The 26,639-nt window shown below is 41.7% G+C and overlaps 2 protein-coding genes across 2 annotated transcripts in view; one reads left to right on the top strand and one right to left on the bottom strand.

Moving 5' to 3' along the window:
• The window catches only part of LOC144596713 (mitogen-activated protein kinase kinase kinase 21-like), a 90,441-nt gene extending 77,464 nt beyond the window's left edge, over positions 1-12,977 (top strand). The window contains exons 7-10 of the mRNA XM_078405430.1: positions 974-1,127; positions 1,998-2,098; positions 3,713-4,483; positions 5,825-12,977. Coding sequence (XP_078261556.1) covers positions 974-1,127; positions 1,998-2,098; positions 3,713-4,483; positions 5,825-6,249 — 1,451 coding nt within the window. The 3' untranslated portion in view covers positions 6,250-12,977. The remainder of the gene's footprint in view (positions 1-973; positions 1,128-1,997; positions 2,099-3,712; positions 4,484-5,824) is intronic.
• A 3,719-nt stretch (positions 12,978-16,696) lies between these two features.
• Positions 16,697-20,452, bottom strand: LOC144596988 (microtubule-associated protein 1 light chain 3 gamma-like). Its single transcript, XM_078405890.1, has 4 exons — positions 20,272-20,452; positions 20,112-20,167; positions 19,873-19,979; positions 16,697-16,862 (listed from the first exon to the last, which is right to left on the bottom strand). Exons 1-4 carry the CDS (start codon positions 20,327-20,329, stop codon positions 16,697-16,699), a joined length of 387 nt encoding a protein of 128 aa, XP_078262016.1. The 5' UTR covers positions 20,330-20,452.
• Positions 20,453-26,639: the final 6,187 nt, after the last annotated feature.

Raw genomic sequence — 26,639 nt, 5'->3', positions numbered from 1 at the left:
GGCAATGAATCATCTACTTGCTCTTGTGTGCCGTTCAGTGGTGACCCTTACATTTTCTGGCCAGCTCTTTGATTTTGGATCTTTGTTCATTTGGCTAAAGTATGAACTGACAGTAAATCTAACCTGCGTTGCCTCTTTCCCTATTACTATTTACAAAGAGTAGTCGAAATGTCCCCTTTCTTACAGGTTTGCTTTGAACACTGGTAATGTTGACAATTGAACACAAAACACTCCCAGCTTTAACTTCCAAAATAAGTAGAAATAATTCTCGGAGAATAAGTAGCACAAGATCTCGTCAGTATTAATGATTAAAGGCTTAATGGTTGAATTCCTCCCTTGGTTTATTCTACAGTACTTTATGATGTTTGATTATTTTAAGAGATCAATTATGGGCAGCCTTTTTCTCCATTGCCCTTACAGAGTGATGAAAGTTGGGAATGATCTACCATGCGAGGTAACGGAGATGAAAAGCACTGAGGTTAATCAAAGTGCAATTAGATCCATGCTGAAAGTTAATACAAGATGAATGAATTGAACTTCATCCTTGACTGCACCTCTTTTGAAGTGATTGCTTTCATATTTTGACAGGCCAAGTCTAGGCAGCCACCACTGAGCAGTGCATTTAAGATTAAATCTGCCTGTTGTCAGACCTCTTTCATTTGACAGTCGTCCATCTTTTTCTCTATCCAGCAGGTTCTGCTCTTTTTACCCGCTGGCTTCTTGCTGGAATTTTGCTGTTTCACTTTGGCTTTTGAGTCTAATTAGCAAATGCCAAAGCAAACATTATTATCCTTTTAGGGTATTCTCTGCTGGGCTTTTGTGGTTTTAAATGTTGCTTTCTTTGGTGTCTGGTTGCCTGTGCTTTTGATTTAAAATTTAGCTGAAGATTTCTGGAATTGTACAGGGAGAAACATCTACCTTCTCTTAAGTTACTTGAAATGCATTTCAAGTTTCTGATTCTTTTTGTGTGCAGTTACTCTTGATGAGAGCAATAGAACGTGGGGTAAAAGCACAGTTTACCGTCAGGAAGATTATGATGAAGAGGTACAGAAAACTTGCAAGAAGAAAGGGCGAACCTGGGGACCTAGTTCTATGCAAACCAAGGAGCGGGCCAGTTGTGAGGAAAGGTGAGTGCTGGAAGATGGGCATTTCCCCTGTTCATCCTTGTTGTAGGGCCCAGTGATAGCCCTCAAGCTTTTGTGCTCGTGGTTAGTCTGAGAATTGACTGGCTGTTTCGATGTAGTGTATTCCATTTGTGTTCAAACACGCCCGTGCCTGATATTCATGTACTTTTTGGAATACTGATCAGGAATGGGAACTTATGTTGAAATTATTCTGTTCCTGCTTCTCCCACCCCACCCCATTGTACCTCAACTGAACACATTCTTCTTTTCTCTATTGCCAACTATCTCTATTTTCAACACCAACTTGTATGTCTTCCCAGGCATGCTATTTTCTAACGCTCCTCCCACTCGCTGTCCTGCCTCTTCACACTCAACCTAATCAAAAATGGTTTCCACCCAACAAACCCTTTTGCGTGGTGGCAGCTTTATTTGGTATTGGGTGAGGATCATGGCCTCAGCCTGCTCATTGGGCTCTGGTGGGAATGGCCACTGGGTAAAAGTCCAGAAAGTGTCTGTGAGACACTTTCAGCATATATGAGACCAATGAGAACTTTAGAGTTTTTGCAAGCTATTAAATCTACTCTCTGCTCTATTGTAAAGTTGGAGAGTGAATGGGTGACGTGTCTTGGAACCCAGATTCACTGCTCATGGTTATGAGTCCACAAACTTTTCAAAAATCTGCAGCATACACGTGCTTTGCATGGTGATTGCTGGACAACCCTGGACAATCTTTCTTAATTAGTCTGCCACCTGTGTGAATGACTGTGTTGTAAAGTCTTGTGATCAGACCTGGAAGCTCCTAACGTTTTTCACTATGTCTTTAATAATTAGACATTGAAGGTGAAACAAAATACTATTTGTTTTGAATATTAGGACAAGGCCTTTATCAGATGGAAACAATCCATGGTCTGCAAGTTTGTTGAAGACTCCAACTTTACCTCTGACTTCAGTTTTTGCAAATATTGCGGACCAGGGTAAGAATTTTCACTATATTGTAAATTAGTACCTTTCACTTATGCCAGTTGAAGGTCCAAGCACAGTCAAACCTGCAATTGCTGTGATAAAGAGCCTTCAATTCATGACATGACGATCGGTTACATTCGGACTACAAAAATTTGCATTATGCATAAATATCAGGATTATTCAGTTTTAATACACACTCTGAAGTGGTTAATTTCAGCTGTAATTGGTATTAGGAAAAATGTCTGAAGAAAGAAATCACACATTTCCTGCTGCTTTCTCAATTGCATGGTTACTGACCGTAAACATTCTTTGATATCTCAACTCAAGTGGCTATTATTTGATCTGAGCTGATAGTTCCAGTACCGTTCGACTTGTCTCGGAGGCAGTGACCTCTGTTGATCCAGCAAAATGATTAATCAAGCAAGGCTCTGGAACCAAATGTGCTGGAAGATTGGTGGTGGACCTGTAGCTCATATTTACAACCTTTGATTTTCGCAGATCCCTCTTTTTCAATCATAAATGTATTTGATGACGCTAGATATAATTTATTGGAATAGTGAATTCTCACCCCTCCCAAGAGAAGAAATTCTTCCTCATCTTACAGGGATACTTTATCCTGAGTCTGTGTGTTCTATCCTTGATTTCCACGTCAGGGAAACCATCCTCATATTATTAACCATGTTGAGTCCCTTCAGGATTTTGCTGGCTTTAATAAGATCAGCGCTTGTTTCTTAAACTCCAAAATATAGGCCCAATTTGCTCAATCATTCCTTAAATAACCCCAAAATCAATCTGGTAAATATTTCCTGCACTACCTTCAAGCCAAATATACCTAAATAAGGAGAGCAATACTGCACACAGTCCTCCAGGTGCAGTTCTACACTTATTCATGTATTAAATAAGTCAGCACTGATCAAGCAATTGAATTTAATATGGTTTATGTGGTGTGAAGAGCCCATTGAAGAGTGTAGGGAAGGGTTTTATATTCCTATGCAAGTGTAGAGCTGAAGAGAAGAGTGTTCCCAATTTTTATTTTACACACTTTAACATGAGAGATGTGCAGTTTTCAAAGTGCTGCAACAAGATAGATGGAAAGATTGGGAATACAGCCTTAGCTTATGAGAGATCTGTCAAGCGGCTGATCACAGCAAGGAAGAATCCTCATTGTTCTGCTTAGTCATACAATTAGAGAGAATTCAGCATGCCCACTGAGGCCATATTAAGGATCAAAAACCCATTTACATATGATTCTCATTATTTTATTTTCCCCACATTCTCATCAATATCCCCCAGGTTCTACCCCCCATCTATACACAAGGGGCAATTTGCAGTGGCCAATTAACTTACCAACCAGAGTATCTTTGGAATATAGGAGGAAACTGGAGCACTGATGGTCATGGACAAAATGTGCCAACACCACATGAGCACTGTCCAAGGTCAAGATTGAACTCTGTCTCTGGCGTTCAAGGCAGTGGGTCTGCCAGCTGTGCCAATGTGCTACCCTCATTGGAAGTTCTGTCCCATGACCTTAACCTTGGTTCCATTCATAGGTTTCTGTATTTGCAAATATGCACCTGTTAAGCTTAATACACAGGCACTGAAAGGTACAATTCTCTTGTCCACAGGGATTGTGTCTGAGCAGACTCAAGCAGCTGAAGATTATGAAAATCGACCAAAGCAGTCCAAATTACCTAATCAGGTGTATATTGATCTACCTCTTCGTAAAGATCATCAGGGAGAGGGAGACGGTGGCAGCGAAAGCCAGGAGGAGGCGATGACGACGCCTGCCAGCTCGGCCAACAGCACTCCACAGGTCACTCCAACAAACAGCCTGAAGCGATTAATTCAGAGGAAGAAAACCGATATGGTGCTGTATGGCTGTGCTGTGCTGCTTGCATCTGTGGCCTTGGGGTGTGACATCAGAGAGGTGAATAAATCACAGATTTCGGAGGAAATTGAAGTCAAGGAGGAGAAGAAGAAGAAGGAGGGGCTTTTTCAGAGAACCAGCAGGTTCCGCAGAAGCACCAGTCCTCCGAACAGGACAGTCTCCAAGAAGGACGAAGCCAACATTCCCTCACTGAACTCACATGCCGTTAATCTCTTGTCAATGTCTTCCATTTCCGAATGTAATTCCACCAGGTCCTTGCTCCGGTCGGACAGTGCGGATGCACCCACCTTCAACACGCCACCCACTCCTGTCACCAGCCTCAATAAACAAGAACTCTTGACTGACAATCCTTTGAACAGTTCCATTAACGGGGTACACAAGAACCTAGATGAGTCGCCTTTGTCGGACATTGAGTGTTTGAAAGAGTGCAGTGCTGTGCCTGCAGAGGGAGCTGCTGAGCCCATAATATCTCCCTCTGGCCAGATGCCATCAGAAGGAAGCCCAGCCAGTAAGTTTCACCGTTAATGGCCAGAATGCCAGGTGTCTTGTTCAATGTTCAACTTTGAAATGCTGCATCAATAATCAAAGGGGGTCTACTTTAAACCGGAACTACCCATTCATCAGAATTGCCAAGCTTTCCCTATCTATTTCAATATAGTTTTGTCATGCATAGAAACTGGGTTAAACATCTGTCTTGAACGAGAGCATAAAGGAAAGAGTAGCATTGAGAGAAAGCAGGCACTGGTGCAATCAAGACAGTGAATGTGGCGCTAGAGAGATACGCAACAACCTATCTGGTGACGGCCAGATGAGGGAGGTGGCTGATAATCAGATGATGTTGATAAGGAGGTGGCTGGTTGTAGGCAACAGGGCGATATTGATCGGTTGGTAAGATTGGCAGAGCAATGGCAAATGGAATTTAAATGTAATAAGATGCCAGTTGATGTATTTAGGAGGAATAAAAAGAGTAGGACATAGGGCCCCAGGTAGTATGGGGAACAGAGTGTACATGTCCAAAAATCCATGAAAGTGATATTGTGAAGAAGGTTTATGGAAACTTCCCTCATTAGCTCGGACAGAGAATGCAAGAGCAAGGAAGTTGTGATACAACACCTATAAAACATTGGTTAGGCCACAGCTGAAGTACTATGCGCAGGACACAAAAGGCCCGTCATATAGTGTGGCAACCAGAACACCATATGGTACTGGAGAGGGTGCAAAAGAAATTCCTGATATGAAGTGTTTCAGTTATAAGAAGAAAGTGAATATCTAGGATTTTTATCTTTTAAGTGGAGGAAGCTGATCGAAACTTTTCTCCCCATAGTAGACATATCTTAAGCTAGAGGCCATGGGTTTAAGGAAGAGGTTTAGAGGGGAACTAAGGAAGAACCTTTCAATCCAGAGGGTGATTGGAACCTGGAATGCACTGCCTTGATGGGTGTTGGAGGCAGACTCTCTCAACATGTTAGTACCTTGTCAAGCACTTGAACTGGTAAGGCATGAAGGCTGTGAATCGAGTGCTGATAATTGGGAATGGTAATTGAAGGGCTGAAGAGCCTTGCTTTTGTGCTGAATGACTCTAAATACCCATGTGCTAAACAGCATGGGAGGAGGTAGAGGTTGGCCTTGGTGTTCAATACGAAACAGATTATAAATTCTGGGTATGTCATGTTCATAGGTCAGTTTAATTAACATCATTGGAATCTTGCATTCTAGGTTATGCGTCAACTCAGAGTGGCCAACTTCTTGAATTAATTGCATTTTAAGGCATCTATTTTGATGCAGCATCTCATTCTTTCAGATGGATGCAAAACCACTGATGTTTTCTTCTCTTAAAAAATTTCCTCAGCTAATGGAGTTGCTGACTTCAGTCCACGTAGACAGTCTGGGTTTCCACGTCTTCCAGACCCCAAGTCCCTGTACCCGTCATCGACAAAGAGAAGGACTCCCAAAAGGGATGTGCTGCCTGAGAGACCAAAATCTGGGGATGCTTTACCCAGGCCCCGGCCATCCCTGCCCCGAATCAGAACGGACCCCTGGCGATTTGTATCTCGCTCAAACAGCCAGAACGAGTCCCCGGAAACTTCAGGAGATGCCACTGTGCCTACTTTGGACGCACTCCTCACTGCTGATCAATGCCCCATTGGTGCCTGTTCGCTACTTGACATGGACGTTGAAGGCCAAAGCCAGGATGGCACAGTTCCCCTCTGCAGGGACGGATCCCAGCCCAGCAAATCCAGCAGCTTTGAACTGGAGAAAGAGTTTATGTTTTAGCACTCACTGCCTTGGAGATGGGACTATGCATCCGTTCCTTTTTTATTTAGAAGAGCAATTTCATGAATGCATTGAACCTTGTTTGGTAAGAAAATATGTGAACAGAATGTATATCTTTTTTCTGGGCATCTTCTATTGTAGGCCCATGTGGTCCCACCTGTTCTGACCAGACGCGGAAGGTCATCTCACACCTTAGCTCTCTTGGTTAACACCCTCCCTTCACATCCTGGATCTGAGCTGGATTTGATCTGGGGTTACTGATACACGAGCACTACTTGTCCTGCACTGGTTGCCAGATTTGAGAAAGGAAGATCAATTTACTCCATGTGAAACTGGAAGATCAGTTTTGCGTGTAGCCCATGGTATTTTGCACTTTGAATATCAAAATTTAATCTGTAGAAAATTTCCAGCAGCATGCTTCATATTTAAAATAGAAGACTAGTGAAGGTGACTGGTGGTTTGCTTTAAGAAACTTGATTCGTTTGCATTGAACCGTTACCATGAGTTATGGATGTTATCTGGAGTATTGACTTGACATGTGTTTTCTTGCTTGCTGTCTTAAATTTTATTTTATCTGGTAGAGTGTGAACTGATCTGTGTAGAGGCAGTATCCTTTTTATTTGCTCACTGGCTGTGGATGTCATTGGCAATGTCAGCAAAAATCTTAATTGCCCCAGAAATGAGGAAGGAATTAATGGGTCTGGGGTCACATGTAGGCCAGACCAGGTAAAGATGGCAGATGTTCATCCTGAATAAATGCCAGTTAATCATATGGGCTTTTATGACAATCTGGTTGATATCCAGTCAAAGTACTTGTTGCTGTAATTAATTTTAATTGCAGATTTATTTGATTACTTGGATTTATACTCTAGGTTGCTGTGGTGGGATTCAAATTCATACCTCTGGATACTAGTCCAGCCACAACATCAATGTTACTTTCCCCATTACAGCTGTCCCACAAGTATCTCCTCAAATGATCTGTCTTGCCCAGTTTTAGTGCTATGCAAGTTCAGTTAAACGAATCTTCATTATGCATTATCAATTAAAATTTGCTCCAAAATCTAAGGGTTCTTTGCACAGATTCTCAAAGATTCTTTGTCAAAAAGAAATCATTAATAAAGTTCCCACAGATGGCTTGTAAAGAAATTGTCACTCTGCCACACTGCCCCAGAACATCTCTGGTTAAACTGATCTCAGGCAGAGGTTGTGGTTGCTACAATTGATTGTAGCACTACCTGCTCTGCATTTGTGATCACTGTGTTGTGTGTCCTGATCTGAGTGCTGGTAAAATGGAATTGGAACATGTTCTCGTACGCACATTGTTAACTGTTGGCCCACACCAAACTCCAGCTATTTAGGCAATGGGTTGCACTTGGAACTATTTGTCAGGGAGAAAACACATACCTTTAGAGAAAAGATGTTCCAAGCTTGGGAATTAAAAATTATTATTTGTACTGAGTAAGTAAAAGGGATACTTCCAGGTGCATTACTGTAATATATGCTGACCATTACACAGAGCAAACTCTATCACATGAAGAAAAAAACCTAAAATATCAAGATCCTGCCATTTAGCAATGGTCTTGATGTACAATCATTTTGTAGATTACAACCTCTTGTGATTTAAGTGGCCTATTGTTTAAATGATTTAACTCTGGGATCAATGGCTCACCATTTTTAGAAGTTACATTTCATAAAATCGTAGATAAAAATACCAACAAGGATTTTATCTTTGAAGATTGCGGTGAATACCACTCAAACACTGGAAATAGTTGATCAACTGTTTTATAGAGCTTCCTTGATTTTCTTAAGAGAAAAAAAAATGGTTGCTTGGGCTTTGTGAATAGCGTATGGAGCATGAACTGGTATCTACCTGGCAGCTGCTTTATTTATTAATGTACCTTTTAGGCTGCAACGGATCAGTAGACTTTCTAAATCCAAACAAATCTGCTGCTAGATCTCAACGTTTATGACAACCTATTGAAAAAAAGTGACTGTAAAATGTATTCATTATGCTGAAGATGTAAGTTTTACAAATTTGCTGGCCATTTGGAACACTTTCTTTCTGGCTATTAGAGTTTGACTGTTTTTAAATCTGTTGAGATTTATAACTCAATACCCAATTTGCCTTACTGATTATTATAGACACTTTCGGGATGCAATTAATTTCACCCTCTTCCCTTAAAGCTGCAAACTCTCATTTTACAATTTTAATGTTGATATGAAACAGTTCAGATATCACAGCTGCCTGATTTATGTCAATATTACATTTCAAAGGACAAGAAATGCCAGAACTTAGTATGTGATATTTTGTATTGTGGATTTTGTACACTAGTTTATTTTCTGATAATAGATGTAAAATCAAATGTGGGGTATTGCACTTCAAACCGTGCAAGTCATTCCAATTCCTAGTGTTTGGGATATGTACTGAGCTCGGTAAACTGCTAAGCATTGTATCATGGTAGTGCAGCAGCCTGTGTGTCTGCCTGCAGTCGGTGTCACTGTCAATTTATTGATCTACTTTCATTTCCAATCTGTTTCCATTATTCAAGCTCTCTCTGCAGTCTGATAGCTGACCCCAGTTGGCTCAATCTGGCCATAAGCTTGGGTGATGTTTGGTGCTAGAGTTCCAGGCAGGGTAAAGGCTTCAACAGCAGTTGAAATTGGGTACAAGAGGCTACATTTCCTCACAACATGGGAAAGGGATCAGTGGGAGGACTCTGTATTCCTGCTGATTGTGCCTGTTTTTACACAAATTGTTGTGCGCCAGTAGTCATTCACAACCAGAGGATTATCAAAGGGATCCAGTTATGATTCAGAGTTTAGGGATGTATTCTTTGCAATCAGAATGTCATATCATTTTGAATTATCTGACCATTAAACTAGTGTAAAAACTGTTCCAGTTTCTGACCACAAACCAGCTGATTCATCTTGTCAGTGTTAACATGTATTTTAAGAACTAGCTACTTTTTTTGCATAACAATGTTAGAGTGTCATCTTTTTACCTCTGTACAAATACAATTAGTTTTTGGAAAGTTTCATTACTGTACATTCAATGTCTGATTCTTACCCGTTACTGCACAAAATCATGATATACTGTGCTTTGATTTTTTTTGGTAAAGTACGTAAGCTATTTGTACCACTTTGTAAATCTGTCAAAAGTCTTTTCACTTGAAGATGCTGCTTATATTTGTTTAGTTGTATTTTTACTGCAGTTTGAGACTTTGAATAATATTTATGTAAAATCTTAGGTATTAAATAAGAACGTGTTTTATATTATGCCAAGCAGGCTTGGTCCATGTCGAGTCCCAGAGAAGGGTCATGGAAGTCCTTTTTGGGAAGCTCAGAGTACATATATTGCCCATTTTGATTCCCTCCCAAGTGTATCTTTGGTTCAAAAACTCTTAAATATTAAAAACAATTATTCATTTTGATTTCACAGTCATGTCTTGATAAAATAATAATTGCAGAAGCTGATTCCCTTTAACAGTTGAATCTGAAATCATTTCTTGAAAACAAGACCACTATTGAACTTCAGTTAAATAATCTCTCCACTTTGAATGCACACCATAATCATGGGAACATGACTAAGCCAATTGGCCCCTTTAGGATATTCAATGAGTTGGATTATGGCCAATCTGATCTTTCAATAACCTTGTGACCAATAAAATTGATTAAACCATCATTTGAAGTGCTTTAAAAAAAATAAAATCTGTCACATTTAACCTGATCCCCAATATATGTAGTAAAATTGCTCCATCTTTCCACTATTTGGGGTTGAGAAAAACACTTCCTGATTTTTAAAAAAAATCTGAATGGCATTGCTCTGATTAGAAGATGTAAGAAAGTGAGTACAGTGTTTAATATTAATTGCCTGAATCTGACCAAGTATAAGCTATACAATAAACGGATCTCTAATGACCATTTTAAAATTATTTTCCTTCAGTAAACTACCTGATTTTAATAAGTATTCCTTCTTCAGCAAAATGATTTTGGATTGGTCTTTGAAGTTTTTAAATGAAAACAATACAATGGGATTTTATCACTGGGTGCAGTATATCAGATGTGAATACAAATGGACATGGCTGTTTAATCCTTGTCGTATTAAGTGCACGCAGGCAAAGTATTAGGGGGCAGTTCATAGCATGGAGTTTCATACCCCAACAAGATTTGGTGGAGATTGCCTTTTCATTTAACACTTAAATTATTATTTTTCTCAATTAAAATATTAATCCAGTTTCCATCTATTTCCACCCACCCTCCAAATCAAGACATGGGCATTGTAGCCATTCTATCAATATTTTCATTAGTTATTTTCAATTAAAATATCACAATAACAATCTTTCAGCCAAGTCCTTGTTCAAGATTCAAATTGGATGATTAGTAAAAAGTTTGGGATGTAGTGAAAAATTAAGCCCAAACAAAAAATAATTTAGCCTAGTGACAGCATAATTGCAAACTCTGATGCATCTTGGACCTTGCATTGAATTGTAAACACTGGCTGGAGTAAAGCAGGCACCAGCATATTCTTTCCACACTCTGCCTGTATCCTATTGAGACAATCATAAGGAAATGGAATTATTTTAATCCTACACACTTTCAAAGATGATGCAAAATGTAAATAATCAAAAATCCATACAATTCACACATTGCATCAATTCCAATCAAAACAAAAAAGGTATTTGGTGTAGTCCTATTTACTATTCTTTGCCCTGCAGTGTTGTAGGTCACAGTAGTTTAAATACTAACTGCAGGTATTAAATGAGAAGATTGGACTTTTTTGCCTTCCATCACAGTGAGGAATCTGCTGTGGTGGATGTTTATGTTAACTTTTATGTATTTGTGTCTTGTTGCTTTTTTTTCGTATGGCTGTATGGTAATTCGCATATCACTGTACCTTAATTGGTACATGTGACAATAAAAGGCCTTTGAAACCTTTGAGTTCCAAAAACTCCCCATTCCTCGACCCCTCTTAAATCCTCCTTATCTATTAACTATGGACCTACTGGGGAAATGGGATCTTACTCTTTCTTAATGCTGAGTGGGCTAGTTACAATTTTGACACCATTGTTAAACCATCTATTGCCTCCTTTTTCCCCCAGATAAAATGCCCATGGCCTAGACAACCCAACTCGCATATCTAAAATCCTTCAGAACTGGCAATATCCTAGCAAATCCTAAAAGTGTCCAAGACTGCTCTCAGAGACAGGAGTTATGTTAGAATGCGTCCATTTACAATAGCAAACAGATTTGAAAACTTATCATTGACGCAACTTAACATGTATTTTTAAAACTAACTTATTACCAGAGGCCAGTGCTTATGTCTTTTTAAAAACTTGTTAATCTCCATATTAAGTTTACAGGAGGGGAGTTATGGGATAGGCTGATAAAGCTCCATGCACTAAAAGGTACATCAATGCCCTGACAGCTTCTGTATTTGGAATAATCATGGTATGAAACATTTCCAAACAACTTGAATTATAACTGATTTAATCATATAGGCTTTGGTCCCTAATTTATCTCCAACTTTCCACAAAAAGTAATGTCAGTACCAATTATTTCTACAGATGTAGTGTTGAGTCTTATTGCTAGATTCCCATAAGTTCTCTTCTAAACAATAAGTGATCATAAGCACCCTTTGGAATTCTCCCTTACATCCAGAAATGATCACTGTGATCTTTTTGCATCTTTACATGACACAGGGAAGACTTTTTCATCAAATATAAATGTTCAGGAGGCCTCTTGAATTTCTCATCCCTGTTGCCTTCAAAGAATATCTTTCCCCACCACCCTTCAGTAGGAATTACCCATTGCTGTAGTGAAATTAAGTTTCCTTCTGCCTTCCACCACCCAAATCTCTACTAGAATGAAAAATATATATTTTTGGATACTAAAAGATGGTGCATCAATTCAGTATTAACTATCAGTTTTCTTTCCAACAAAACTCCAAACAGCTTTGGATGTTTGTCCTTCCACATGCAGGGCTGGTAGCGTGAAAGATTGATGCATAATCACATTGTTTCTGTGCCTTAAAGTCTACTTCATTAGTGGGTCAGAACAAAGCCAGTAATGTTGGTAATTGATTGAAACATAACATATTAAGTGAAGCTCTGATTACCACATTACAGCTCAAAATTTTGTGGCCATATTGTGTGGATGTTCTGAATGAGATAAACAACGAGTTAAATTTCACATTCCAAGAATATAAGCTGCTGAAATAGCAAAAACAAACTGCAAAGCATTTGGTTAAAAAAAACAGGTAACATGCAGTTAAATCACTACTCATTGGGTTCATTATAAAACCTTGTTGCATATACCTTGGTGTGGTCACGATACCCATGTGTGTCATAAAGGGAAGATGTTTAATTCATAATGGTATTGTCTCAGTTGGATTATGTAAACTGATGACTTGGCACAGTGGGGCTGGATGTAATTGGACTGTGCTCTGTCAGTTTTACTTGTATTGCAGGCTGATGGTATTCACATTCCAGATAGAATCTCACGTGCTGCTTGGAATTGAATGTTAGTACTGACAGTACAAATCAATGTGTGTACTACTGAATATTTTTCTGTAGCTATAAATTTTTGTATTTTGTATTTGACACTCGTGGTACTGTCAAGGAAAAAAAAAACACTGGATCACTTTCTACAAAAGGCTATTTGTATGAGATTATTTTGCTGTTCAGAGAATGCTGGCTCTTTTGGCCATCATCAGATGTAACAGATTTAATAAAACCCAAATTTTTCAGTAAACTTGTTTCCAGTGGTGGTGTTGGAACATATCAGCTACTTGGTGCAGGGAAGTTCCCACAAACTAATAATGACCAGATAAGAGTTTAATGATGCAGATAAACATGGCCCAGAAATTAGTTCAGGTGAGAATTTAATCTCTTCATGAAAATTAGAACAGACAAAAGGGCATAATAGACAATAGACAATAGACAATAGGTGCAGGAGTAGGCCATTCAGCCCTTCGAGCCAGCACCGCCATTCAATGCGATCATGGCTGATCACTATCAATCAGTACCCCGTTCCTGCCTTCTCCCCATACCCCCTCACTCCGCTATCCTTAAGAGCTCTATCCAGCTCTCTCTTGAAAGCATCCAACGAACTGGCCTCCACTGCCTTCTGAGGCAGAGAATTCCACACCTTCACCACCCTCTGACTGAAAAAGTTCTTCCTCATCTCCGTTCTAAATGGCCTACCCCTTATTCTCAAACTGTGGCCCCTTGTTCTGGACTCCCCCAACATTGGGAACATGTTATCTGCCTCTAATGTGTCCAATCCCCTAATTATCTTATATGTTTCAATAAGATCCCCCCTCATCCTTCTAAATTCCAGTGTATACAAGCCCAATCGCTCCAGCCTTTCAACATACGACAGTCCCGCCATTCCGGGAATTAATCTAGTGAACCTACGCTGCACGCCCTCCATAGCAAGAATATCCTTCCTCAAATTTGGAGACCAAAACTGCACACAGTACTCCAGGTGCGGTCTCACCAGGGCCCGGTACAACTGTAGAAGGACCTCTTTGCTCCTATACTCAACTCCTCTTGTTACGAAGGCCAACATTCCATTGGCTTTCTTCACTGCCTGCTGAACCTGCATGCTTCCTTTCATTGACTGATGCACTAGGACACCCAGATCTCGTTGAACTCCCCCTCCTCCTAACTTGACACCAAGTGGTGTGAAAACTGGTGGCAATTTAATGTTCTTGGCAACTCGTAGTCCTTTAGCAGGCTGAGAAAAGTTGTTTAACAAAAGATCAGGACATAATGTCCTTGGGATCACAGGTGCTACATAAATGGAATAGATGAAGTTGTATTTAATGGGAATGTCAACCACAGTGCAGCCAATTATCTTTTTGAATCCTAACTAAGCTAGAACTAATGCTAGTTATCATTTGCTACTTGATCATTAAGCAATCTGTGGCTTTAAAATGCTTGGCCTCAGTTCAATTAACAAACTTGGAAATTGAATGCCAGTTCTACCATGACTTAATACTCCTTGGGACATGACTCCAAACATCAATTCTGCTCTTCAAAGGAAGTGTTGCAATGGTTTCATCATAGGCTGCTCCCATAAAAAATTCTGCACTCTAACATTTCTGCCACCTTCCATGTGAACTCATCACTAGTCATCTTCCTGTCTGACACCTTTCTATGCCTCCTAGGTTTGCTCACCCCTCCCCTCCAACCATGGGAGATGTAATACCTATATCTGTATAGTATTTCCATTCAGGAACCCCAGCAGACCTTCTAGGTGAGATAGATTTACTTGCACCTCTTCCAAATTCATCTATTGCATTTAGTGCTATCAACATGGCCTGCCCTACAGAGGCATAGGCTAAGTAATTGCGCACTGTCCACCATAGCCTGTTGGATCTCTTGGTTGCTAGCCGTTTTAATTCCACTTGTCATTCCCACACCAACTTTAAGCTGGAAAGGGTGCAGAGAAGATGAGGATATTGCCAGGATTTGAGACCCAAGCTGTAGGGAGAGGTTGAGCAGAATAGGACTTTATTCATTGGAACACAGGAAGATGAGTGATCTTATCGGTGAACAAGATCATGAGAGGAATACATAAGGAAAATGCACAGAGAATTTTACCCAAAGGACATTGGTTTAAGGTGGGGGGAAGATTTAATAGGAACCCCAGTGGCAACTTTTTTTAAACCATACAAAAGGGTAGTGTGTATATGGAACAAGCTGCCAGAAGAGGTAGTTGAGGCAGATATTATCACATTTAAAAAACAGTTAGACAAGTACATGAATAGAATAGGTTTAAAAGGATATGGGCCAAACACAGGCAGGGGGGACAGGTTTAGCTGGGGTATGTTGGTTGGTGTAGGCAAGTTGGGCCAAAGGGCTCATTTCTACATTGCATGACTGACTTTTATCCTCTGCCTCCACTACTGCCAGACAATAGCCGTATGCAAACTGGAAGAATATTACCTTGTTCTGCTTGGGTAGTCTACATTCAATAACATGAATATTGACCTCCAATTTCAGGTAACAACCCTCCTCTCCTTTCATGCACCCAATGTTTTATTTCTCCTCTGCCACTGACACCTGGTGCCTCTCTTCTCCCTCTCCTCATCTCCCACCCTCCACATTAACAATTTTCCTTTTAATACCCTTTCACCTACTATCTCCCCTTCCCAGCCCCTTATGGTATTACATTTTGCCCTTCCTTTTCTGGCAAGTCTCCATTTCACCTCCAGCTTTTAAAAAATAATTTCTCTCACAAGTCTTGCTCAACTTTCCCCCACTATTTCCCCTTGTCCCTCTCCACCATCACCCTTCCAGGCTCAGGAGTCCTAACCCATAGCATTGTAAGTTTCATTTCCTGTCACAGGTGCTGCCTCACCCATTGAGTTTCTCCAAGATCTGAGAATGTTCTCCAATGTTTGAGAATCTGTAACTAATGCTCCGAAGTATAATTAAAAGAGAGGTTACTAGATTTGAGCACTACATAGGATAAAAGCAAAGAACTTGCAGGGACTGAAGAGCAAGTTTAAGAACTTCAAGATACATGTATCAATGCACTTTCTTCATTCTCAATATTCCAGCAAGGCAACTTGTTTTAGATTACTGCAACTGGCTTAATAAGCAAGTTAAAATAACCAGCTGATTGTGCAGCCACCTCATTCTTTAAGCCCCCAAAAATAGCTAAGGATATTGGTGTGATTCAGTCAAAAGAAACTCATCCTGACCAGGATACATTTGATGGACTAATTCCCCAAAGATACAAGGTTATTAAATAAACAACCTTTAGTTTTTAAATTGCTTAGAAGTATGGAATATCCATATACATGTCATTAATCAGGACTTTAATGAAATTACAAGTTTGTTGATTTGAACTGTTAAAATTTGGAATACATATTAGATTCTTTCAAACAAGGATTGGAAAGAGAACACCAATAAAACAGAGGGAAAGTGTCAAGAAAAATAGCACTAGCAAGCACGTGACAAACGTGTTCATGCCTAAACAGTGTAGACGTCAAAACAACAGTGTAGACTCAGAATTAGTACCAGCACCATAAAAGGACTGTTAAGTCCTGCAGTACACCACTTCACTTGGTACTTCTCCAGAGCTCTGTGTGTGGGGGTTTGTTAGAAAATTGATCTGGCAGAATAAAGCTACTAATGTGGACTTTGCACTTGCAGCAAACCAAACTGCACCCATTGTGTTAAAATAGATTATTTCATTAATGCCAGATTTCCCTTGTTCATGTACATCTCTTCTAAAGGCTTAAGTTTAGTTAGGGTTATAATTTAAAATGGTTTAATAAAATTCATGATAAGTGTCCACCATATGCTTCCAATTGTTAAATTTCACCTTTTAAACTTTGAAATAACTTCCACAGTGCATGGTGAGTGGCAATACAAATCAAGAGAATGTTTTTCTTTCCATCTATTTCTAGACTTGGAATTCATTCAGACCGTCACTAGCTTGCACCAAACATCTCTTGGGATGCATAGGTGATGTACAGGAAGCCATCAGAATCCTTGAATTCTTGGTCCACTTCACCGATGGTGGCAGACATATTGGTGAGGCTCCTGTTCTTCACAACAAGGTAGAATGTTTGACTGGGTGTCAGAGCTAACCGGTTCCTGGGGAAAGGACAAGACCCACCAATAAATGTAACATGCAAATCCATTAGGCCAATGTGCAAAAATAAACAGAATCAAACACACAGGTTTTAGCTCAGACTGGCATTATTATTCAGCTGTGTAGGAAAAATAACTGCAGATGCTGGTTTAAATCAAAGGTAGACACAAAATGCTGGAGTAACTCAGCGGGTCAGGCAGCATCTCTGGAGAGAAGGAATGGGTGATGTTTCAGATTGAGACCCTTCTTCAGACTGATGTCAGGGGAGGGGCCGGGACAAAGATAGGATGTAGTCGGAGACAAAGACTCGTGGGAGAACTGGGAAGGGGATAGAGAGGGAAAGCAGGGACCATCTGAAGTTAGAGGTTAATGTTTATACCGCTGGTGTGTAAATTACCCAAGTGAAATAAGAGATGCTGTTCCTCCAATTTACGCTGGGCCTCACTCTGACAATGGAGGAGGCCCAGGACAGAAAGGTCAGATCGGGAATAGTAGGGGGAGTTGAAGTGCTGAGCCACCGAGAGATCAGGTCTGTCTTAACCAACCTGATCTCCCGGTGGCTCAGCACTTCAACTCCCCCTCCCATTCTCAATCTGACCTGGACCTCCTCCATTGTCAGAGTGAGCCCCAGTGTAAATTAGAGGAACAGCACCTCATATTTTGCTTGGGTAAGATAAGTTCCAAATGGGGAGAGAATCCAGAAATCAGAGATGCAAGGGGACTTGGTGCAGGATTTCCATAAAGTTAATTTGCAAATCGAATCAGTAGAAGTCAAATGCAATACATTCATTTCAAGAGCACTAGAATACAAAAATCAAGGATTAATGCTGAGGCTTCATAAGGCACTAGTCAGGCCGCATTTAGGGTATTGAAGAATTTTGGGCCCCACATCCGAGGAATTAATGTGTTGGCACTGGAGAGGGTCCAGAGAAGGTTTACAAGAATGATGATCCCAGGAATGTGGGTGAACATACAATTAGCATTTGACAGCACTGGGCCTGTACTTGCTGTAGTTTAGAAGGATGAGGATGTTTTCAACCTCAACCTCAAGGATTTCAACCTCATTGAAATTTACCATAGAGTGAAATACTTGGATAGAGTGGATGTGGAGAGGACGTTTCCACTAGCGGAAGAGTCTAGGACCTGAGGTCATAGCCTCAGAATTAAAGGGTCTTTTTTTAAGGAAGGAGATGAGGAGGAATTTCTTTAGTCGGACGGTGGTGAATTTGTGGAATTCTTTGCCACAGAAGGTTGTGGATGCCAAGTCTTTGGATATTTTTAAGGCAGAGATAGATACTTTATTAGTACAGGTGTCAGGGTCCATGGGGAGAAGGCAGGAGAATGGGGTTAGGAGGGAGAGATAGATCGTCCATGATTGAATGGATGAGTAGACTTGATGGGCCAAATGGCCTAATTCTATTCCTATCACTTATGAGATAAAGTAGTCCATTTCGCATGGGTTGTTTTAAAGTTAACACAACCATTTCCCCAGGACCAGGCAAGCATCTAGGCTATTCAGCCCAATGTCAATTTAACAAAAAGTTAAAATTAGGTTCAAGAACTTCACTCCAATGAAAGTTGATAATTCCTCCAGAACAAAATGATTCTTAGAGCAATCAATCACAGCCATTTTCAATCAGTCCAAATCATCTCCACCAGTCAGGAACATTTTTGAGGATGTAACTAGGAAAATTGACAGGGGAGAGCCGGTGGATCTGGTGTACCTCGACTTTCAGAAAGCCTTCGACAAGGTCCCACATAGGAGATTAGTGGGCAAAATTAGAGCACATGGTATTGGGGGTAGGGTACTGACATGGATAGAAAATTGGTTGACAGACAGAAAGCAAAGAGTGGGAATAAATGGGTCCCTTTCAGAATGGCGGGCAGTGACTAGTGGGGTAACGCAGGACTCGGTGCTGGGACCGCAGCTATTTACAATATACATTAATGACTTGGATGAAGGGATTAAAAGTAACATTAGCAAATTTGCAGATGATACAAAGCTGGGTGGTAGTGTGAGCTGTGAGGTTGCAGGGTGACTTGGACAGGTTGTGTGAGTGGGCGGATGCATGGCAGATGCAGTTTAATGTGGATAAGTGTGAGGTTATCCACTTTGGTGGTAAGAATAAGAAGGCAGATTATTATCTGAATGGTGTCAAGTTAGGAAAAGGGGACGTACAACGAGAACTTGGTGTCCTAGTGCATCAGTCACTGAAAGGAAGCATGCAGGTACAGCAGGCAGTGAAGAAAGCCAATGGAATGTTGGCCTTCATAACAAGAGGAGTTGAGTATAGGAGCAAAGAGGTCCTTCTGCAGTTGTATAGGGCCCTTGTGAGACCGCACCTGGAGTACTGTGTGCAGTTTTGGTCTCCAAATTTGAGGAAGGATTGAGGGCGTGCAGTGTAGGTTTACTAGGTTAATTCCCGGAATGGCGGGACTGTCGTATGTTGAAAGACTGGAGCGGCTAGGCTTGTATACATTGGAATTTAGAAGGATGAGAGGGGAACTTATCGAAACATATAAGATTATTAAGGGGTTGGACACATTAGAGGCAGGAAACATGTTCCCAATGTTGGGGGAGTCCAGAACCAGGGGCCACAGTTTAAGAATAAGGCCATTTAGAATGGAGATGAGGAAAAACTTTCAATCAGAGAGTTGTAAATCTGTGGAATTCCCTGCCTCAGAAGGCAGTGGAGGCCAAGTCTCAATGTATTCAAGAGAGAGTTAGATAGAGTTCTTAAGGATAGCGGAGTCAGGGGGTATGGGGAGAAGGCAGGAACGGGGTACTGATTGAGAATGATCAGCCATGATCACATTGAATGGTGGTGCTGGCTCGAATGGCCGAATGGCCTACTCCTGCATCTATTGTCTATTGAACAGTGACACGAAATGAAGCTTTTAGCAGGGCACCAGAAACCAATCCACGGCAGGATATCGTTTATTTTAATGGAAAGGCCGTATTGCTAGAAGCAAAATTAATCAACTACCAAGTCAACCCTTGGCCCAACGTACCTGATGATGGCGTTGAAGTGACCCATGATCACATCTTGAGGAACCAGATACTTAGTCCTCTCCAAGGAGCTCAAATACACCTCCCCGCGATAGCGTTCCACAATGACCTGTAAAGAAAAGCAAGAGGTCACAGTAATCCCGAGCCAAAGTGAACGCGCTGTATATATATGATATGATATGATATGATTTCAACCGGTGCAAGGTGAAGCTGGCGAGCGCCTTATATGCAAGTCCCTTACCGGGACTTTCTGTGGGTACTTAGAGCGAATGAGCGTAGACTCCTCCTTCCTTGCAGCTGTTAGAAAGGGATAGAATACAAAAAAGTCAAGCTCACGTTTAAACCACATCAGAAGTTGGGGGGGGGGGGGGGGGGGGGTAGTTAGCGCAGGGATAGCTCACCAAAGGGTTTTCGGTGTTTGAAGCGTTGAGCTCCATGACCCCTGTGCACCACTGCCATTATCCGAGTACCGGCTCTTCTGACCTACTCTCCAGATAGCCTCCTGTTGCTCGTTTTAAATGGAGTTGATGGGCATGTGGTGAAATCCGGACCGGTCTCCTGGAATGGAGGGAGGGGGACAAAAGCCACCGTACGAATTCTTAGCAATGCCTGCGAGCCAGTTTCTTATCCACAGCTCGCAATGACGCTATGTGCAGAATCCAATCGTTTCACAACGAGTTAATAATTGCAATTAGTATGGCAGCATTTTTAAACCTAGAACATTTTTTTTTTAAAGTGCCAATTCGGTTTATTTAAGTAGTCAATCAACAAAAAAAGTCATCCTGGTGTTTTTAAATTCAGGTGTCTGTCGCTGGCGAATCGGCTTGCGGGAACGTCAATGACTGACCTGGTAAATAATTACAAATGACTTAGAATTTTTTTTAAACAGCTCCCATTTAAAAGGGTCACAAATCGTAGATAAAAGGAATGAATAGTTCTTAAATCACAATGCTATTCCCAATATCTACAGTGTATTCCAATCCATCTTGCGCGCAAGGAAACACATTGGATTGGCGATGATCAGTTTGTGAACGTTCCCCTGATGGTTTCCTGAATAAAGTCATTCCTTTGGATAAAATTAAAGCCAAAAGCAGTTGTGATTTTGGGGAAGGAAAGTTTAGTCAAGTTTATTATTGTCACGTTGGACCCTTTGTGCTGGATTTTTTTTCAAAATTTTACTTTTCAGGATTTGGGCTTCATTAGCAAGGGTAATGAGGCCCATTTATTGCCCATCCCCAATTTCCCATGAGAAGGTAATGGTGACCTATTGTCATGAACCACTGCTATCCTTCAGGTGAAGTTTCTCCTGCCCTGGGAAGAGAGCTCTGGGATTTGCAACAAGCTGTGATGATGAAGAGATGGTGATAAATTCCAATGCAGTTGGCTCTTAAATGCTCTCTGAAGTGGCCCAGCAAGCCACTTGGTTGTAGCATCAGCACAGCATTCAAGACAGGAAAGTATACAATTGAACGGGTCACCCGGCATTGATCCAGGCACCAAATTCAGACACAAAAAAGACCCACTGACCTTGCACAGTTCTAGAGCCAAGTGTTTTATTGTCATATGTTCCAGATGGAACGATGAAATTCTTACTTGCACCAGCACAACAGAATGTGTAAACATAGTACACTATAAACAATATAATAAACAAGAGAGAAAATAAATTCAGTGTGTGTGTATTACACATACAAGTACACATGTATATAGATCATATATATATATATATATATATATATATATATATACACACACACACACACGTACACACAAAAAACAGACAATAATAGCGCAAGTTGTCACAGACATTGGGATTAGTGTATAAATTAAGAAAGCCATCACGTAGATGAGGAACAGAAACAACCTAATACTGTCACACTAACAGAATCATACACCACATACAATGATCCAGACTCCTCCAAGAGAGTCAAAAGTGTTTAAATATCATTTGGACTGGGAATGGAACAATGAAATTCTTACTTGTTCGCTGCTTTACAGGCATGTTAATGGAACAAAAAACAAATACATACACAATAAACAATAATACAATAAACTATCAATGTATCGCACTGGAGGACTAAACCCAGCATAGGAGAGCTTAGCCCTTTAAGAAAAGCGCTGGAGTAACAACAGGTTAGGCAGCATCCCTGGAGAACATGGATAGGTGATGAGTTCAGTTGGGACCCTTCATCAGACTGATCAGTCTGTGGGGGGAGGGAAAGAAAGTTGTAGGAGAGCATAGGCAGGCCAAAGAGTGGCAGGTAGACATGGGATAAAGTCCAGAGATGAAAAAACAGAAGGTGTGAGACAAAAGTATTGAAGAGTTGCAAATTGTGAAACTAGAAGAAGGAATGCAGGTGGAGGGGGAGGGGAGAAATCGGTTTGAGTCCAGTTGGGGCATAATGGGGAAGAAGGGAGCGGTATGAGGGAGAAAGGTGAGGGAGAGGACAGGGTTTGTTAGCGATGACCTAATATTGAAGAATTGAATATTCACACTCTTGGGTTGTAAGGTACCCAAGCAGAATTTGAGGTGTTGTTCCTCCAGTTCGCTTGTAGCCTCACTCTGGCAATGGAGGAGGCTCAGGGCAGAAAGGTCAGTATGGGAATGGGAAGGGGAGTTAAAATGGTTTTCAACCGGGAGATCCAGTCGGCCTTGACAGAATGTAGCCCGAGATTGACTCGAAACCCCATGAGGTTCCATAGCATTAGATCAAATATAAACAAGGAAACCTCATCCTGATTACCACCCACCATTCTCCTCAGCTGATGAAACAGTTTTCCTCCACATTAAACTGCATTGGGCATTGATGTTTAATGCCCTTAAAACATCAAATCCTTTGATATTTTAAGGGCATCAAAACATGACCTTAATTCAAAATACCTTCCAACCATGACAGACTATTGTGCTCGATATTAGACTGATGATTAAAATTGCTCACTGTTGCAATTGTGCAAAGGCTGAGGCTTAATTTGAAGGATAGAGACACAAGAGGTTATGGTAGCTGGAATGCAGAGGGGAAAAAAACAATCTACTGAAGGAACTCTGGGTTAGGGAACATCTGTGGAGGTAAAGGGACAGTCAATGTTTGAGTCTGAAATGTCAACTATCCCTATCCCTCCACAGAAGTTGCTTGACCTACTAATTTCTCCAGGATCCCACCACTAGCCACACTTTCCCATCTCCACCCCTTTCTGCCTTCCGCAGAGACAGTTCCCTCCGCATCACCCTGGTTAACTCATCCCTTCCCACCCAAACCACCCCCTCCCCAGGTACCTTCCCCTGCAACCGCAGAAGATGCAGCACCTGTTCCTATACTTCCTTCCTCGACTCTGTTCAGGGACCCCGACAGTCCTTTCAGGTTAAGCAGAGGTTCACTTGCACCTCCTCCAACCTCTTCTACTGTATCCGTTGTTCAAGCTGTGGACTCTTATACATCGGCGAGAGCAAACGTAGACTCGGCGATCGTTTCGCGCACACCAGAATCTACCTGATCTCCTGGTTGCTGGACACTTTAGTTCTCCTTCCCATTCCTACACAGATCTTTCTGTCCTTGGTCTCCTCCATTGTCAGAGTGAGGCTAAACGCAAATTGGAGGAACAGCATCTCATATTTTGCTTGGGCAGTTTACAGCCCAGTGGTATGAATATTGATTTCTCTCACTTCAGGTAGCCCCAGCATTCCCTCCCTCTCTCTCTCTCTCTCTCTATCACCCTCCCCCACCAAAGTCGGACCAGCTTATCGTTTTTACCCTACAAACAGCTAACAGTGACCTGTTTCTTGTATCATCGTTACTTTTTTGCATGTCTTTTATTCATTGTTCTTTATCTCTCCACATCATCGTCCATATCTCTCGTTTCCCTTATCCCTAACTAGTTTGAAGAAGGGTCTTGACCTAAAACGTCACCCATTCCTTCTCTCCAGAGATGCTGCTTGTCCCGCTGAGCCACTCCAGCTTTTTGTGTCTATCTTCGGTTTAAACCAGCATCTGCAGTTTCTTGAACTTCCTGCACAAGTTCTCCAGCAGTTTATTTTTTAATTTAAAGAAGTAAGACAACTGAATCCACCAGGGGGCAGTGCAACACCAACTTAGTTCAACACCTGTCATTAATTCTACTCTTGTCAATTTAATTCGTGCAGTCTTGATAATAATTTAAAACATTCAGGATTACTGCAGTAATGACTATAAGATTGGATACCATGAGGATAAAATACAATAAATGCTAAAATAACTCAGCACAAGTCAGGCAGTATCTGTGGAAGGAGAAATGGTCAATCTTTTGGATCTGTGTCCCGACATCAGATGATAAGGTAACTCAGCAGGTCAGGCAGCATCTCAGGAGAGAAGGAATGGGTGACGTTTCAGGTCGAGACCCTTCTTCAGACCCGATCTCGACCCGAAACGTCACCCATCCCTTCTCTCCTGAGATGCTGCCTGACCTGCTGAGTTACTCCAGCATTTTGTGAATAAATACCTTCGATTTGTACCAGCATCTGCAGTTATTTTCTTACACTCAGATGATAAGGTTATACATATTTATTTTTATTTGTTGTGGCAACGCAACTTTCTAGTTTGTCATGTTGTGTTCAGTGAGTTAAAGTTTCTTTGATTTTATCTTATCAATGTTGCTTACTCTGGCTCTGTTCACAGGGGGCCACTTGCACTTGCCTTTTTTGCCTTCCTGATACATTCTGGCTTTTCATTACCCCTGTCGTTACCCTGCACTGCTGCCTACTCCTTTCTCCTAAATACCTGAACCCTGGCTTCTATTTCTAGCTTACTTCTTCTCCCTTCCGATCCTACCCTTGGACTCTAACTTCCCATCTATCTAAACCAGGTGGCACGGTGGCGCAGTGGTCCAGTTGCTGCCTTACAGCGCCAGAGACCTGGATTCGATCCTGACTATGGGTGCTGTCTGTACCGAGTTTATACATTCTCCCCATGACCTGCTTGGGTTTTCACCGGGAGCTCTGGTTTCCTACCCCACTCCAAAGATGTGCAGGTTTGTAGGTTTTGGTCAAATTGTAAATTATCGCTTGTGTGTAGGATAGTGTTAGTGTGCGGGGATCGCTGGTTGGCAGAAGAAACTGTGGACCCAAGGGCCTGTTTCTGCCCTGTATCTCTGATCTAAAATGAAACCATCCACATAGCACTTTCAACCCAGATAGACACAAAAAGTTGGAGAAACTCAGTGGGACAGGCAGCATCTCTGGAGAGAAGGAATGGGTGACTTTTCGGGTCGATCCGAAACGTCATCCTTTTCCTTCTCTGCAGAGATGCTGCCTGTCCCGCTGAGTTACTCCAGCTTTTTGTGTCTATCTTCAATTTAAACCTGCATCTGCAGTTCCTTCCTACACCAGCAACCCAGCCTCTGTTGGCCACGTGGGACTGTCAAAGTCCAGCCAAGGTCATAAGGACATAAGGAATAGGGGTAGAATTAGGCCATTCGGCCCATCAAGTCTACTCCGCCATTCAATCATGGCTGATCTATCTCTCCCTCCTAACCCTATTCTTCTGCCTTCTCTCCATGACCTCTGACACTAATGAAGAAAGTTTTGGCTCAAGTGGGCTGGGATCGTCTCGGTTTTGGCAGTGGTCTAAGTTTTCAACCTACGTCTCGCGGAGATGCAGGAGGACACAGGAATGCTTGAGGGGAAGTCAAGAGAGAACATACATACAGTGTTGGAGGTCAGGAATGAATCTGGATTGCTGCAATTGTGAGGTGGCAGATCTACCAGCTGCACCAATGGAGTCGCCATTGTTGGAAATACCTCAGGGAGTCGGTGGGCTGCTTTAAGCTCTGATTGAAATGTAGAGGCAGCGCTGATTGGAAAGACGTTCCCTGCAACTCTCTCTTGCTCCCTTTCCTGTTCCTTGTGCTGCTGGAGCCTGGTTATTGATTTAATTGATTGAAAAATACAGCATTGAAACAGGCCATTTGGTCCACTGAGTCCATGCTGACCATTGATCACCTGTTCACACATGTTCTATGTTATCCCTCTTTCGCATCCACTCTCTCCCTTTGGGCAATATTACCGTAGCCAATCAACCTATAATCCCGTATGCCTTTCGTATATGGGGAGGAAACTGAAGCACTTGAAGGAAACTCACATAGTCTCTGGCACTGTGAAGCTGCAGCTCTACCAGCTACAGCAGTGTGCCACCCAAATAATTGGTTATGTGGAAGAATGGGGTTTTGACCTCCCCGCCATAGAAGGGATCTGTAGGATACACTGCCTCAAAAAGGCAGCCAGCATCATCAAAGACCCACACCATACTCTCATTTAACTCCTGCTATCAGGAAGGTATAGTAATCTAATCTACAAGCATCTATCTACACATAAAAACTTAGAAACATAGAAAATAGGTGCAGGAGGAGGCCACTTGGCCCTTCGAGCCAGCACCGCCATTCATTGTGATCATGGCTGATCATCCACAATCAGTAACCCGTGCCTGCCTTCTCCCCATATCCCTTGATTTTGCGAGCCCCTGGAGCTCCATCGAGCTCTCCTTGAAATTCATCCAGTGAATTGGCCTCCACTGCCTTCTGTGGCAGAGAATTCCACAACTTCACAACTCTCTGGGTGAAAAAGATTTTTCTCACGAACCCTAATTTACTTTTCCACTGAGTGCCCCAGATTCTACCGCCCACCCACACCCCAGGGGAAACATACAGTGACCAATTAACCGACCCGCTGTGTTTGGGATGTAGGGGAAACTGGAGCACCCGAGGGAAGCTCACGGGGGAACGTGCAAACTCCACACTGACAGAA

Source organism: Rhinoraja longicauda, chromosome 9, assembly GCF_053455715.1.
Source record: "Rhinoraja longicauda isolate Sanriku21f chromosome 9, sRhiLon1.1, whole genome shotgun sequence".
NCBI lineage: Eukaryota > Metazoa > Chordata > Chondrichthyes > Rajiformes > Arhynchobatidae > Rhinoraja > Rhinoraja longicauda.
This window is presented reverse-complemented; position numbering and strand designations above follow the sequence as displayed.

Excerpts from the sequence above, each read along its gene's own strand:
- LOC144596988 (XM_078405890.1), bottom strand. The coding sequence starts at position 20,329 with ATGGCAGTGGTGCACAGGGGTCATGGAGCTCAACGCTTCAAACACCGA. Across the intron at positions 20,168-20,271 it reads CAAACACCGAAAACCCTTTG|CTGCAAGGAAGGAGGAGTCT; the intron begins GTGAGCTATCCC and ends CCTTTCTAACAG. Across the intron at positions 16,863-19,872 it reads CACTTCAACGCCATCATCAG|GAACCGGTTAGCTCTGACAC; the intron begins GTACGTTGGGCC and ends TCCTTTCCCCAG.